The following is a 17,977-nucleotide window of genomic DNA, read 5'->3' on the forward strand; positions in this document are numbered from 1 at the left end:
GCGCGGGCGTGCCTCCCTCAGACCCCGCACCTCACCCCCTCAATAGAGGCTAATCGCTGAACTCACCTCGCCTTAAGTTTATGAAACTATAGGTATGTTGGTTGTCATTATAGTATTATACAGCGCAAGATTGCTTGCTTTTGATTCAATAATTGTGGCGAGCATTTAGCTACTTCATTTGATCATAATTGGATTCTAAAAAGGCAAAATGTATTCTATAGCGATGTACTTACCATGTACTTGTTGACGTAACGTGGTATTCACTTTATGACATACGCTGAAAAAAAAATAGCAGCCGTATTTCCTTTCTGCAGTTTGAGTATGACCACGATTTACGTACCTTGTTTTCGTTCAAATATTGCCTAGTGATTTTTACGTAGTGCGTGACGTATATGTAAACGTGAGACAGGGTTTCCAAATGAGATTAACACCCACACGAATAAACAAAAAAGTAATACGCAAAGACACGTTTTACCCAACAATTATCTCACGCGACTTAATTTTACTGCCATTTTGTTTTAATCAGCGGAAACAATTGCATCAAGGTTGCATAGAACGTGCATTTTATTATTATGCTTTATTTTGCACTATTTTTCCTTCCTGTTTCACCTCTTCATATGCAAATAAACAATGTTTGAAAATCATAATGATAAAAAACAAATTGTCGCAACCCAGAAAGAGTAGCGTCGTGTAAGCATTAATTAAAATTGAATTTTCATTCTATAATTCATTTTGATATCACTATAAAAATATTGTTTGTACGCAAATGCGTATGGATTTATTGACAGTGTTATTTTAATCATAAAACTGATTAAATATGAAGATATTTGTACTTACTTTATTATTACTTTGATAACTGTTGAAATAATTTTAAAAATAGGTTAAGCAATTTTTGGTACATTACAAACCATCAAAAAATCAAACTTCTCTTTATAGTATAAATGTACAGATAATAAGCATTGTAAAACATAAAAGGTAAAATGACGAAGGTGTTAAAATTATACAGCAAACACAAATGCATTTATTTACATAACTCTTACTCATACAACTTACAGATAAAGAAAATGCTTTTATGTTTCTTAGAAGATCGGTTATAACTATTTGCTTTTTGATCAACAAGTAGGTAAATGATGTTTGAGAATATATGTGTAAATGATGATAGATCTACGGATATAGCTGTGATAAACTCTACGAATAATCCATTAATGTCAGATTTTAGTATAGTTCTGAAGTCTTTGGCTTCCTATTTGCCAGCCAAAACTAGAAATTAAAACAATTCGAAAGGGTGATTCATCACTACATAGCCTAAAACAAAGTCGCTTTTTCTGTCCCTATGTATGCTTAAATCTTTAAACTATGCAACGGATTTTGGGATTGGGTTTTTTTAAATAGATAGAGTGGTTCAAGAGGAAGGTTAATATGTATGACATCTATTAACAAATATAGCGCGTGCGAAGCCGCGGGCAAAAGCCAGTTATTCATATAACAGAACGGTATAAATCTGGTGTTTTCTATTTCAATATGGAATATTACAAAAGACAAATTGTTTCATATACACAAGAAATGTATAAAGACGGTCAATAAAATTTCCTCAATATTCGAAAAAAGCCCATTTGTATGATTATTGCAATACATATTGAATGAAAAACGTAAATTTACATTGGCATACGTTCCGTTGTTAGATTAGTTAAAATACAAGTGGGCGTCAGAAATTTGTTTTACTTTGTACCACTTCAAATATTATATTTTTCTAATATCATATTTGAAACGGTACAAACTATACTATGTAGAAACTATAAACAACTAACTATACTAACTCCTAACAATCTCAGTTGATATAAATTTAAAGTGAAATTGAGTTGCTGCTTTAAAAGTTAGTATCGGGAATTCTGACGGAAATTTTAAATAAGGCATTCTGAGTGAGCTATTGGCTGTAGTGAAATGGAAAAATAGTTATAATATAATTAGGCATAATAAAATTAAGTGTCCGTCTCTACGGAAAACACAGACACTGCATTGAAACGTAAGCGGTGATTTGTTTTTTTATTATAAGGTTTTAACTAGGCGGTGTGTAATATATGAAGTCACGTCCCTTTTTCGTATAACGCACAGTCACAATATGATGATATTGGTACCCGGAGTTGGTATTCGTGCTCGTGGCACGAGCAAATTTGGTCATCATTTCTTCTGGACTGATTTAGGCTTAAGACAAGTGTATCATTAAGATTGTTACCGTCAGTTGCAGTTGTGGGTTAAGTAGTGGTGACTAGGATTACATAAGCAAAACAATTTTCGTTCTCTCTCCGGCTTGAAAAGTTCATATGTTATACGTAAACCTACTATCACATACCAATTGGTAGTTACTGTGTATTAACACTATGTTGAAAGAATTTAGATGTTAGCGCACAACCAACCAACAGACCTCTAGCTCCTAGCTAGTCTTCGTGGATTCAACTATCTTACACTCATAAACATTGTACATGTTATCAGCTCGAAAGGAATTGGTTGTAGGGAATGAAATAATTTGCCAGCTCGGGGACCAATAGATTTTCCTTACAAACAAGTAAGTGATCAATCTTCTTGGCCCAAAAGACAAAAATGTGCGCTTAACTATCACTATTCAAATGCAATGCATCAAAAACGTCTGCAAACTTTAACATCCTTAAAATAAAAGTTTATATTTCAAAATCTTTAACGTTCAAGCGATAAAGGGATGTGGAATGCCATGTATGGATCCGACGCGTGCATTTTCTTAACATATACACACATATTGAATTATATTATGTTTTAATTAATTGAATGATCAATTTTACATACTGGAAAGGTAGAGTTACAAGATCATATACACCAGTTATCCGTCACTAGGGTCACAGAACATTACTGATAACATTTCATGGTTCATTAATGACATTACCTATCTCAGATTTCTTGGATATCTTTTCATTATTCCTCTGTATAAGTGATTGCTGATAAATTGTTTATATTAATTGTATTTTTATAAATAATTAATATTTATAGATTTTATAAGCTATTTCTTTTTGTAATATTGACAATGTAATTGAATACAATAACTTGTGTTTACTGCTTTAACTATTCCTCGTTAATATTTGTTATTTATTTATTTAGCCATTATTCGCAGACAATTATATAATGTGTCTTAATATTTTTTGGGTTGAAATAACACAAATATAATTGATAAATATGTCAACTATAACTATTTTTCTCGTTAGGCTGTCTCCTTCGACATAGGCATCCCCTATGTCCTCCAAAGCTTCCCTGTTGCGAGCCAGTCTTCTCCATCGCTTGGGTAGATCATCCCATGTTTTATTTGACCACTTCTTTGTATTTTCCATTACAGATACTTACATTACATTTCCAATAGATTTTGTCCATTCCATTTTAATTTTCTGATATTCTTTGTGTTTAAATTAATGAATGATTAGAAACAATAAAAAAAATTTAAATTCAAGAATAGTTGGGATACTGTTATATTACCTATATTATGTAGTTTCTTCTTCTATTGTATCTTTAGATGTGATTTGAATACATGCAGGAACCTTGTCACTTTTTTTTTCTTTTTTCTGTTATAAAATCCTGTAGTTGTAGGAGCTGTCTCAATAATTCCATATCGAACAAATTTCTCGAAGAAGCTTTACCGTCGATCTAGTCTTTAGTGTATACAAAACCTGCCTTTTTTAATTAATTAAGTTTGAAATGGTTTAATTGTAGCTTTCCCCGGATGTAGGTTAAAAGCCTTTTGAAGAGTGGACAGTCCGGATAAATAAACATGATGCGATGCTAGTTTCATTTGATAAATCGTTATAATATTCAATACTATTGAACTCTCATCTCGGCCATAGCGCAGAATAGTAGTTTAATGTTTGTCTCAATTTTATTGTTATCAGTTACACGTGTTTTAACAACAAAGATCATATTTTAAGAATTCAACAACTTTTATTTAATGATATGTGGAAATATGAAATGAACATACAAAGTAAATCGAAAGGTATTATAATTGTACTAGCTTTCCGCCCGCGGCTTCGCCCGCGTGGTATTCGGTTATATCGCTTTCATCTCCCCATTTCAACTCCTTCTACCATTTTTTAATATAAAAATTATCCTATGCCCTTTCCCAAGTTCAGTTCTACCTTCATACCAAATTACAAAAAAATTGGTTAAGTGGTTAAGGCGTGAAAACGTAACAGACAGACAGACAGACAGAGTTACTTTCGCATTTATAATATTAGTAGGGATAGGTATATTTATCTGCTTGTATAGATTTTTTTGGTACAATTACACAATCATATTTTTTACTTAGCCGCGATCATTCATTAAGTTCAATATGTAACTAGCCGTGTTTGCATTACGGCGGAGCTGTCATATCATATGGCTTTATGTTAGTTAAATCACGTTTTCTTCGGATGATACCCAATAGGTGTGAGGTATTCAATAAATACGAGCCTGTTATTTACATTCTACTTTAGACATCAATCAACTTGAGAATAATTAAAGGAACACACAAATCTTTGAACCTCATGGCGAGCCAATGTAATCTCTACTCGGTTATTTTCTCTCGGTAATACATCGATTTCACAAGCATAAAATCGAGCGTGGATAACATCTGATCAAATTGTTTCCGTGGTTATTCAAGACAAATATTTTACTGCATTAAACATTTCTGTTGGTTTGTAATCAGGTTCTGAAAGACAATGCATGTTTATACGATTCGTAGCCGACATTGTGTTGTCATTATCAATGGATAGTTCAAACACTTCCTTTTGTATGTTGTGACTTATTTATTTAAGCACTCTAGCAGTACATGTTTTAATAATTAATATATTTTGTGATAATGCCTACCACGTAACGCCTGTGTTTAGTTCTAATTTCTGACAACTTTAACACGAAATTCTGTTCGTACGCTCATGGGCTACATTTATATTTAAAATTTCCTTGCAGGATATTTGAAAAGGTACGGCAGTACTTCGGTGCGCAGAGTGAATCGATACCAGTCTCGTTCGTGCTTGGCTTCTACGTCAGCCTGGTGGTGAAGCGTTGGTGGGAGCAGTACAAACTGTTGCCCTGGCCCGACACGCTGGCCCTCTTCATATCAGCCGGCATACCTGGAGCGGTTAGTAAAGTAAAGAAAGACAAGTATTAAACTTCCAGCTAATGCATGACCTCGTGTGTTCCACCGTTTGTGTATGAAAAACGCTTTAAACAATGTAATATACCATCGTGCACGTTTGTTTCAAGTTTTGTGTAGACTTATAAAATACCTTTTCGTATTTGTCTTAATTCTTTTTGTAGATCATCGAATGCACGGGAAACGCACTTATAATATTAAAGTATAGTTTCACGTATTGTATAAATGTCTAGTATAGTATGCAATATACATAAAGTTTGCTCTTGTGGGGAAGTTGCACAACTCCACTCTCTGGGGCAAGATGTTGCGGTCTGTTACATCTAATTTCATTTTATATATTCCATTCAGATTGAATACTTCACGTTTAATATTAATATTGCATGTTACTTTATTATTTGATTTTGAAGATACTTCATTTCGTACTGTGTTTTGTGTATCTGCTAAGTAATAAGTTCCCTCTGTCGAGGACGAAGCGAGCTGGCGAATTGTTTTATGTCTGCGATAGTCTATTATGCACTTGCGAATTAAGTCTAGGTAATAATGTTGTTAAACAATAAGAATTCATTTCAGTTCATCTTCTCTCTAATATTGCTTGTAACTTATATCTAACAATTAAAAAAAGAGTCAACATCGGTTCGCAAAATATAACAGTCTCTCAATTGAATGTAATATTTTTTTACACGCTTTTTATTAGCTTCACCTGTATGTTTGTTTGTATGTTTGTTTGTATGTTTGTTTGTAACTGACTTCTTTGGGCGCGATTTTGACCCACTTTAAACGGCCAGATTTCGTTCAAACTTTGTAGATTTATTGAGGACCGATGACAATACACTAATTTGATAAAATTATTCCATTTTTTAATTTGCAAAATATGATTTTTGTTAAAGCGTGTTTTTTAGTTTTTTTTAACTATTGTTTATTATTACACATTACGATTATAAAACAAATAATTTATAAACTCTATTTCAATCACTCTTATTTAATTACGTTTGTTACATTCAGATATTTGTCTGTTTCTTGATTATCAAGTCTCTTATTTAAATTTAACCTTATATGAGCACTTCGCTTGTTCTATCACAATTATTTTACACTCAGAACACGCCACGACCAGAGAACTGGTTCGAAATCTATCAATACAATACTCTTCTGACATATTGTAGTCTTAATGACGATGAACACAGCGGCTATTACTATTTTAGGATTACATTTTGGTATTCCCCACATAGCAAGGATAATTAAATTCCTTCAAATTCAGTTCTACTCGTTATTAAATTTTCTGTAGGTTGCCATTTATTTAACCTCGTGAAACGTTACTCAGCACTGTGGGATAGAGGAATTTTGATTAAACGCAATAATTACATATTTTTAATTACGCGGAGATTGTTTGTAGCCTTTTTGCCTTATTCTGTTACTACAATAGTGACTTTAATTCGTCTTGATTCTTAAAGGTCATTTGAAGAATATTTAATAGTCATATATATACGGATACTGAATAACTAATCTGAGTAAGATTGTTATATAATTAAATAGCTTTCCGTCCGCGGATTTGCCCGCGTAGTCGCAGGAGAAATAGGCCCGGGGTATTCCTCGCATGTTCCCGTTCCCGTGGGATTTCCGGGACAAAAACTTTCCTACGTCCGTATTTTGCTTCTAAGCTACCTCTGCACAGATTTTCAGCCAAATCGGTTACTGCAATCTTGAGTTATAAATAGTGTAACTAACACCACTTTCTTGATTAATATAGAAGTACAAATTAATGTGTTCATTTGTCCATATTCATGTATCAAAAATATAGTATATGTTCACTGTAAAAGGCTCGAAAAGTACCAGTTATTCTTGTATGTATATATCCATCCCTATGAAATAAGTAAATACAGTGATTGTAATTTGTAGCAGTCATACTGTAAGTAACAGTTACTTCATCTGTCTTCATGGTATTACGCCGATGATAAAGTGTGCATGAAATTGGTTTCTCTTTAAATAATTGCAAGTAACATTTTTACATATATCAAATGTATCTCATACATATTCATTTGTTACATTATGAAAATTTTAAAATGGACTTTGAAGACTTTAAAGCCATTTATATACTATTTATCTACTTTCCCGATTTTAAATAATGACAGATAAAAAGGTAACCACAATATTGTTTATGACTAGGAGATACATGTAGTTTTATGGATTTCTCTTTCAACACGTGATAGTCTTAGATGGGGTTTTATTGCGTGAGCGGACAATCGAATGGATAGAACTTACAAGGTAGAATATGAAGGATTACCATCGTAATTATAAACGCTACTCAATTTTGATATTCTTTGGATGTTGAAAAGATGGTCTTTGGAATGTTGTTCTAAATTAGATTGCAACGTTAGCAAGGACGTTAAATTTGAGTATCGTTTATCTATACTTACCCTAGTCCTTAATTTCACGTCATAACTTCGTTTTAAAAATAAAAATAATCTAAAATTTACACGTAAATAACTTTTTCATCAAATAATTTAAATGGTTGGTTTGGGGATTAATATCCTGATATTAATATCAATATCCTTATTGTAATAGATAGGTGTATAACATCTCGGGAGTTTTTGTAACAAATCATGAATAGAATACTAGCCGCTTAACCCGTTATAAAAACAAAATAAAACATAGCTTCAATGACTCTCACAGGTATCATGGCATTATATTTTTAAATAACTTTTAAAAACAATTTAGAGATTACCTCCTATAACGTCACAAACTCAGAAATTCACAATACCTGTTTATAATATAACTATAGGTGTGTTCCTAATTTTTTGCGACGTACATTTTTTGCTGGATGTAACAAAAATTTATGGTCTGTGATCATCCTTGTGACGCGAGATCCATTGTTCTTTTTATTACCTATGCTATATAATAACAAACTGTTATTGTGTTTTATCTATGAAAATATTACTGTCAATGTGGAGGTTATGATCAGATCTGACTTGATTATATTAGTATTAAGATAACATTATTACGAATTTGAACTGGATATGAGTGACAATCTCCATATAATCACTTCATATAATTAGATTGAGTTTACACAATGAACAATTTATTCATTGAGTTGGTAGTATGTAACGTAATAAATATAGAACTTCCTATCCGTATATGATTAACTGTATGTAAATGTTTATCTCTATCTCTTTCATTCTGAAAGCGAAATCTCGAAATAATTTATTTTAACATAACACTCTGTGATATAGATTATTAATTATTATATATACTGTGTTTTTATTGACTGTCAATTGAATTGTACCTAACTACCATAAAGATAAACCAAATAATTGAAACAGCTTGTTAGCCTTCATAATAAATCTTTGCTTGTGAACTACGAGGGTTGCTCGTCATTATTGGCTCAGTGCAATAGAAATTGTATGGATAATTGGCTTGAACAAATCAATAGTATTCTTAACATTACAAACAATTAAATAATAAAGGGACATGTCGATCAATTATCCGCCTCTGTAAGTAAAGAGAATAGTCTCTAGCCTTTTCTTTTGTATGCGTTTCTTATTATGAAATTCCTATTAAATCCGAGTCTCTCCCCACACTGCAACCTAAATATTAAAAAATAAGAGTTTACTTTTAGCCTTAAAAATTCAAAAAGCCACAGAAGTTCATTATTAATGTTTCAGTACGTGAGAATAACGCTGAGACTGTTTCTAAGATATTACTCGTTTACCTTACAAATATTAAAATTATTTACAAGGTGTAAAAACAGCAGTAGGTATACTTTGAATAATAAACAATTAAAGCTGATCTAGCAAGAGCAAACATAATAATTGCGTTCCTCAGAAAAGGTAATTATATACAATTATAAATCCAAACTGAAATCAATTTTTAAAAAAACGCAGATGGGCGATGCAATCTAAAAATATATTGATGACGAGATGTTATAAAAATGAATAAGACTCTTCCTGAATTATAATTTTGATATTTGGACGATTACAAAGCTAATAATTAACAAATATATCGACTGGTTCTTGTCCGCCCACTTGTCTCCTGTATATACATGTAATTGGTTCACTGTAGCATTAATTTCTTGAATAATTACGCAATTATGGTCTCTTTGGTTTCAGGGTTCATTTCATACAAAAATATGTTTTTAATCTATACTAATATTATAAAGAGGAAGAATTTGTAGTTTTGTTTGCTTGTTTGTTTGTTAGTAATGGATATACACAAAAACTGCTGGACTGATTTCAAAAATTCTTTCACCATTAGAAAGCTGCAATTTCACTGAGTGACATAGGCTATACATGTACCACGGGCAATGCCGGAGCGAACAGCTAGTAAATAATATTTATGGTACAAATATTTTGTGTTAAGAGTGTAGCGATTATATAAATATTATATGTAGAATAAGTGGCATTTTTTAAAGGTGTAAACTAATACACATAGAAACAGAATAGAGATTTTGATATACAAACATCATGGTCACTAATATTTAATCATTAATTTATGATCTCTCTTTAAAAATTTTGTAGGTGTTATGTTACATTTAATGTTTTTAATCTGCGTTGAAGGTAATATTCAAATTATAAGTAATTGGTTGATGCTTCTAAGGTTGCTTATAACAATGCCAAGCCAAGCCCGTATTTATATTAGTCCTTCGCACATTAAATTACAGACTGTATGGTAAATCGGTAACTCAAAAGTCTAAAAGAACAAAAACAAGTATTTATATAAACGATGACGTATAAACGATGTCATATCGGAACTGATGATAGCTTACTCATATAAAATATATCACGACAGAGGTAATGACCAGCACTTTGTCCACTGCGCTCTTTATATTAAATGTCAAACCAACTTACTATTCTAGGAAAAGAACGCTATTACTAAAGGTTAAAAAGCACCAACAGAACAATGCTACTACGGCCATTTACGTAATACATAAATATCAATGATAAATAAACAGGTATGTGCGATACGAGTTTGTATAGTTCAATATTTATGAAGAAATCCTTAATATTATAAATACGAAATTGAGAACCGATTTGAATTAAAATTTGTAAAAAGATAGTTTCCGTCCCGAAAGAGGACATAGATTATTTTTTATACCAGAAATCCCACGGGATCGGAAACTAAGTAGATTAAAGCCCGGAACTGCCTGTTTTCCTTTGATTACGCGGGCGCATCTGCGGGCGGAAAGCTAGTTTATTTATATAGACTTTTTGCTTTTTATGCTTGAGATATCAAGCCCAGGCGTAATCTGGCCTCTTTTACATATTGTCTAATAAAAAACCAAGGTCAACAAAAGTCGTGGGGTATGTCTTTTTTAAAATATTACGAACATAGGTACTTTTAATTTGACTAACAGTTTTATATTTAATTGCGTTGAAAACTATTTCACATAATACCTCATCAAAATGATGACGTAATAAGCGTAAACGTTATTTGTAATTTTTTTTATAAATTAAAAAAGCTATGTAAACGCCGGGTTTTGTATATTGCATAATGATTGAGAAAGGTTCAGATATGCAGCGACTATACTACAACGTGGCCGGTGAGTTGAATCGCAATTAATGATTATGCACACGAGCTACTTAATTGTATCGTAAATCTTATCTGTAATGTCATAATGTACAGGTTTCTGTTATTTTCGGAATATATAGTATGGATATTATAATTTCTCACTTTAATAAACTAAGGACACTAGATGGGATAAAAGGCGCATACAGTTATTGTACACAGCCATGCAACCCGATTAACTGAATAATTTTCCATAATTATGAATAAAAAATATGATGTTTTAGACATCAAAAACTACTCATTTATGTAAGAATGTTTTCTGTTAGTTTTACGTAAAAGTATACATTTGTCTTGATCTATGGGTCTTATTATATATAATTATTAATTTATATTTTATTTTATTTTTACTTAAATATATTTATCCATAATATTTTCGTGCAACGAATTAAAACTTGTATTAATAATTCAAAGGCGGCTATTTCTGTCGATTTTTAAAATAATTTACGAATAAATGTAGATAATATATAAATATTTTGGTTAATGTATGGGTTTCTTTCACACACGGATGGCGAAAAACCTATGAAGATATGAGTAATAAAAAATGCAGAAGCAAAATTAAATCACAGATAATTACTGTGCTTGTATTCTTATGTAAAAAATGTTGTTGACCGTAAAAAGAAAATCTAATTATAACCCTCAGTGTACTTGGTCCATGTAGTATATATTCAATGTAACGTATGAGATCTTAGTTCATAAAAAATGTGGATTATTCAGCAATACGTAATAAAATTACTTACTCAGTGGGTGTCGTTCTGTTTCTTTTCATTAGTAACCTCCTTTGAAGTCTCATTAAGGAAGCAATGTATTGAGGTGAAGGTTGATTATGAATTTATTGCACAATTGTTTTAAATTCTGTTTAATTTTAAGTAGGTTTAGATTTGATTTCAATACATATTTTGAATATCTGTTTAAATAATTTAATTAAAACGATGACTTCATTGTATCTATGATTTTATGTTATAATCCACGATAACTATTTAACCATAACATATCAAATATCTTTCCTTTATAATGATAAAATATTGCTATATGATATTTTTATATAGCGTTCATGTCGTACAAAGTGTTGAAATATTAAACTAAAAGAATAAGGAAAAATTAAAGTGTAGTAATATAAATTCCCATATAGCAGATATTTATATATGTACATATCTCGAACAAATTTACCAATTTTCATCTGAATGAGAATTTTTGAACCTTTGAAAGTCTGCATTGACCGGGCTATATAAATTTATGAATTTTAGCTACATGTATTGATTGGCATTTGAAGATAACTTGCTGTATAAACGGGTTTAAAAAAACTTGTCTGGCAATCAAGTAATTTCGAACAATTTAACTTTAAGTAGAAAAGCCTGCATAATTATTGTTTTCCTTAAGTCTGTATTGCCTATCAATTTATATTTGTGCTTATATTATAACATTCTTACGAAAACTTTAAACTCATATCTAGGAACGTAATTATTTCTTATATTATTCATAGTCGAATCTACGCATTATTAAACGAAAATTCATAATCAACATGAATTAAATGTAAGGTTAATATAGTGACGTAATAATTAGAATAATTAGAAATATCTAATATATAATAATCCATCAAAATTTATTCGGCATATTTAAAAGTACCTCACCCTTGTCCGGTTTTGCCAATAACGTTCCAAATATGATGAAACGTAATTTGTTTATAAACTGGTCTCTATACAATTCGACTAACCTCATGATTTTACGCCATGTTAACACACGTTGAAGATTTTTCCTCATTCAGTTAACAGTGTTTAAAATCGTTCGAAGTCTGATGTGATGAATTTGCCAGCATTTTTATGTTTTACTCGCTTTCATACCGAAATTCAAATATTTCTGCTTGTGTTTGAGATTGAGAGGTTTAGGCATGAAGGAGAGAGACTGACAGAAACTTACTTTCCCATTTATAAATTTAAATTTGGCATCACATTAACTAGATAGATTACATTTGCTAGAATTTAAATTTTACCATGGAAATGTACATGGTAAAATTTTAAAGTCAAGAAATTCTAAAACTCTAGTATTGCAGAATTATTCGTTGGAAATAATGTAGTATACATTATTTTATTTATCAAATACGCTTGCAGTATATTTTTGTACAAAAATTCATGCTCAATTTTGTTATAACAGGTGTAGAAATTACATTCTAAAAGCAAGGTTAATCTATATATACTATTATTGTTTTAAGTTGGTTGGACGTTGGTTATATGATTTTATTTCTTATTGCCATTTGTGATCATTGCTTACTTTTTACTTGCCTGTGCGAATGTTAGCAACTGGTAGATGACTACCTACCTACTAGTGGCGATAGAGTTTATAAAAAACAAGTATATATTTAATTATGTACATGTCACATAGATGTATCTATTGAATATTATTATCATATACAATTTTAGAACGTAGCTAGTCATGAATTGTGTATTTACCGTCATTAAATGTTACGTAACAAATAATTGTGCGATATTAATTTTTTATTAATATCGTTTAGAGTCGGTGGATTATTATAGAGACATTGTGCGCAATATGTTATTTATTATCTATATATGCTTATTTACAATATGTTTGTTTGGTTATAGGATGAGACTGGTAGATTAATGAGAAGAAACATCGTTCGGTACGCTATATTGGCTTATGTTATAACATTGCAAAGGGTATCCTTGAGAGTGAAGAGACGGTTTCCAACGTGGCAGCATGTCGTGGACTCTGGTGAGTTGGCTATAAATATGTTTAATTAAATATCACGCAATTATTGCAATTTTGAGTGTCCATATAGCTTAAAAATTATGTACACGAGACTTATATCATGTGTAACTATAAATACAGGGTATCACCTGCTCCCGCGATCTAAGGAAAGTATTTCTGTAGCTATAGTTATTCTGGTACATAAGCTATAACAGTTACTAAAGCTATAAACTCATCAAAATCCGATCAGTGGTTTTCTCGTGAACGAGTAACAAACTTTCGTGTTGTGCCATATGTTATAGTTGAATCACTACATAGTATAAAAATCGCTTTCTCTGTCCCTATGTCCCTGTATGCTTACATTTTTAAAACTACGGAACGGATTTGATGCGTTAATGAATAGATAGAGTTATTCAAGAGGAGTTCAGATGTATTATAACATCTATTAAAGGCGTGCGAAGCCGCGGGCAATTGCTAGTATATAAGTAAATAATATTAAACAACATACGATAAACATTTGTTTAAGCATTTGCAATGCAGTTCTGATTGTTCTCTAAAATAATAATAAAGGAAATGACTACACTCAATGTCTCTATTTTGTCTTTTTAGAGAAAATGTGTTGTTATTTTAATAATAATACAGCCTTGTTATAGGACTAATGCTTGAAAGCGAGCGTAAAGTGTTTGAGAAGATGGATGGAAAAAGTCCAATGTCAAAATATTGGATGCCACTCGTATGGGCTACGAATATAATAAACAGGGCCAGGAAGGACGGTCTTATTACTAGTGACCATATAGTACAAACGCTGTTGGTGGAGCTCTCGGATATAAGGAGGCGATTGGGAGCGCTCATTGGTTACGACACGGTTTGCGTTCCTCTCGTTTATACTCAGGTGAGTTTCTTACAAATTCATAGAAATATGATATTGTATATTAGTATGGCTTTATCTATAGATGTATTTTCATGCTTCGCCAGATGATGGACGGTGACTACCGCCCATGAACATTTGTCGAGATTAGGCCTATGCAAATCGTTACCCGCTTTCGAGGGGTATAGGATAAGGGCCGTTGCCGAAATAAAGGAACGAATTGGGACGGGTAATGAAAAGTATAAAGATCTCCGATTTCCCTACTTGATAGGCGAAACACATTAGCATTCGTATGCTACTATTTCACGCCGATCTATCGTGGGGCTACCTGAGCGTGCTAGACTCCCACATAGATATAAACATATCGTCACATAGACATAATACCATTGCCGATGATCGTCTTACTTACTTAAACTTATATTGGTCACTCTTTCATCTCAGTTACTAAAAGTAGGTAGTAACCAATTGTTATGCTTTTTATCAGCGTATATATACGAATATTTGTCGTAAATAATAAATTGTTGATTTTGAACTTAGTTAAAGTAATTGAAATTAATCATATTAATTTCTAGATGATACGATGATTTTTTTCTTTCTCAAAGCCGATTTAATGAGATTTTTTTCATTATAAAATATTTCTAAAGATGAAAAGAAAACTTGAGTGAGATTGGAATTAGTTAGAGTTGTAATAAAATGATTGCGTTGGAATTATGTATGGTTTCAGTCTGCGAGCTAGCAATTTAATATTATACGAACCGTTTCTAATCAAGTTGAAAAAAATGTACTCAATACGATAAATTGAATACAGATTTTTTGAAAAGGCTACTTTTTATGTGATATTGAAGCTCAATGATAAGCTTAATGAAAAAAGTGTTCCAAGAAAATTATATTTGTTCGTGTATTTTCCATTAAATCGATAATGTAACATTCCTTAACAGCTGATTTTTAACAGTGACATGTCAATAAATAAACTAGTCAAGTTGTGTTATGTAGCTAAGTAGAACATGCGATAAGCAATAATATATGTTTTAATTGCTGATAGCTTGAACATAGTATGGAGTACATGCGGGTAAACGCACGCTCGGAGATTTTGTACGTGCCTATTTAGCATACAACGTGCATATATGCATCTAATACTTAACTGATGAATATTGTAATATTTCAATATAATCCTTAAAACATTGAGTTATTTTTTTCGCAAGCAAAAGACAAAATATATACCTATAAATTATTTGGAGAATGCTGCTACTGTTTTGCAGATGCGATTTGATTTAAATGAGTTGAATTTAGAGAAAATATGTGAGCTTTTTTAATATCTTGGCAGTTTCATTTGTAGGTATGCAAATGAACAAAGCGTTAATAATGTATTAAATCGCTTAATCAAGTAATCGAATTCTGTAATTGAATATTTTAAATAGCATAGCATTCACTACCTAGATTAAATGTAAGAAACAAAAAATTGATCAACGGTAAACGACTCAAAAATTCCATTTACCACATATCATTCGCACTTTTTTGCAAGTATCATATATTTTGAGTAATAAATGATAGTTGAATTTCCTTCTTCTAGGTGGTGACATTAGCTTTATATACTTACTTCGTGGCAGCACTGATGGGACGACAGTTGGTACCGCCTGCCCCCGGAAGCACTTCCAAATACGAACCTGACGTTTATTTCCCACTATTCACGGCACTGCAGGTATTATAATGTACAAAAGCACGAAATATGAAAGAGAATACTGTCACTTGCAAAACTTTAGACGTATAATTCGCTTTGCGATGTCCATACTGATGTTTGATAACAATTTGCGATTTATCGATATATGAATATACTAATATTAAGTTAAATATATTCTTAAATCTTTCATTTCCAGTTTTGTTTCTATGTGGGTTGGTTGAAAGTCGCCGAGGTATTAATTAATCCTTTTGGTGAAGATGATGACGATATTGAACTTAACTGGTTGATAGACAGACACATTAAGGTAACAATTATTTTTTTATATGATAAATTAATTTTATACATAGTCTTTGAACGTTTGCCCGTTATGGGCTGGATCCCGATCATTATTTATTATTTATTTTTAGCTTGTAATATTTAAGGTACCTCTTGAACTTTTATGTGCCGAAGTGGTTTAATATATATAACTGGGCCAATCATTAAAAGTCAGTGTAACACCATAAATATCGTAAGCATCAAAACAATATTTCTTCAACAGATGTCTCACCATATACTCGGAAAATTTAATTACCCAGATCCACTGATTATAATTCTTATTACTTTTTTAATAATAAACTTAGAAACGCGCTTTAATAATAGAATCACCTAATTTGTCTCACTTGCTCTTATACAAAGCATATCTCAGGAAATTATTTAAAAACGGTGTTGCTCTTCGGGATAATAAGATCATAAAATCATGAGAGATCATGAAGTTATTTATTTCGACGATCCTATAAAGATGGACAGTTTCACATATTATTTAGTTCGTTACCGGTTAATATTGAAGTAGAGTATTCAGCTACAAAAACTACAGCCCAACTGGGATTAGTTAGAAACTAGTTTGTGCCAATTAATTAATTAAGTAGATCAATTCATAGTTGTGACAAAAAATTCAATGGCTTTACAATAAGCTTTAGAATAAAGCTGTGTAAATAGAATTTGATGTAAAATCGTTATATTGTTATATAAAATTTGTAATGATCTCATGGGATTATTTTCCTCTATTCCAAGTTTTATGTACAAAAACTATACATAAAAAAAACTATACCCTTAAAAATCATTGCTATTTCTTTATCCACAGGCTGCTTACATGATTGTTGACGAAATGCACGAAGAACATCCCGAACTCCTCAAGGACCAGTATTGGGAGGAGGTAGTACCTAAAGACTTGCCGTACACAGTCGCTTCAGAACACTACAGACGGCACGAGCCGCCCTGTTCTGCGGACCATTACAAAGTGAAGGCTGAAGATGCCGTGTACGCCAATGTCCAAGCACCAAGGAAGAGTCATGACGAAACATACGCGGATTACGTAAGATACTTTATACATTCACTATTGCCTGGTTTATGCTGTTTATTAACAAATATAATCGTCTATAGTCGTCATTAAATCTTAATTCTACATATGTTTAGCTATATATACTTTGTAACAGAAATCAATTAGGTTTTATAAGTTCAACTTTATCTTGAAGACATACTATTGTGGTGTTATTATCTGATAGGAAGTATTATTATTTATTAAGAATTATTAAAAGCAGTAGTAGCCACCACAGTGGTGAGAACCTCAGAAATCAAAATCGATAAGTCGGGGTTCGAGACCGGGCGAGCGTGTAGAAAATAAATTGATTTTTCAATTTATCTGCGCATGCAGATAATATATTATAACATCACAGTAGATAATATACTATAACATCACCACTACATCACACCACATGTACATGTAGATAATATACTATAACATCACCACTGCTTAAAAAGGTGAAGGAAAACATCGTGAGGAAACTGGCATGTCCAAGAATCAAAAGTTCGACGACATGTGACATCTGCCAACCCGCACTTGGCCAGCCAGCAGATTATGACTTGAACCCTCATAGGAGGCCTGTGTCCCAGCGGTGGGACGTGTAGGGGCTGATGATGATGATGATGATGAAGAATTATTAAACTAATGATCATTGCACAGTGATAAGGCCGCCGATTGTACCATATCGTTGTC

The 17,977-nt window shown here is 31.8% G+C and overlaps 1 protein-coding gene across 4 annotated transcripts in view; it reads left to right on the top strand.

Moving 5' to 3' along the window:
- The window catches only part of LOC119835492 (bestrophin-4), a 28,420-nt gene that overhangs the window by 6,539 nt on the left and 3,904 nt on the right, over nucleotides 1-17,977 (top strand). For 3 of the 4 annotated variants that reach the window (XM_038360353.1, XM_038360354.1, XM_038360356.1), the window contains 6 exons: nucleotides 4,957-5,137; nucleotides 13,294-13,423; nucleotides 14,053-14,291; nucleotides 15,838-15,966; nucleotides 16,142-16,249; nucleotides 17,066-17,296. In XM_038360353.1, coding sequence (XP_038216281.1) covers nucleotides 4,957-5,137; nucleotides 13,294-13,423; nucleotides 14,053-14,291; nucleotides 15,838-15,966; nucleotides 16,142-16,249; nucleotides 17,066-17,296 — 1,018 coding nt within the window. The remainder of the gene's footprint in view (nucleotides 1-4,956; nucleotides 5,138-13,293; nucleotides 13,424-14,052; nucleotides 14,292-15,837; nucleotides 15,967-16,141; nucleotides 16,250-17,065; nucleotides 17,297-17,977) is intronic. The other variant, XM_038360355.1, reaches the window with a different exon arrangement.

The sequence above is a fragment of the Zerene cesonia genome, chromosome Z, assembly GCF_012273895.1.
Source record: "Zerene cesonia ecotype Mississippi chromosome Z, Zerene_cesonia_1.1, whole genome shotgun sequence".
Classification (NCBI taxonomy): domain Eukaryota; kingdom Metazoa; phylum Arthropoda; class Insecta; order Lepidoptera; family Pieridae; genus Zerene; species Zerene cesonia.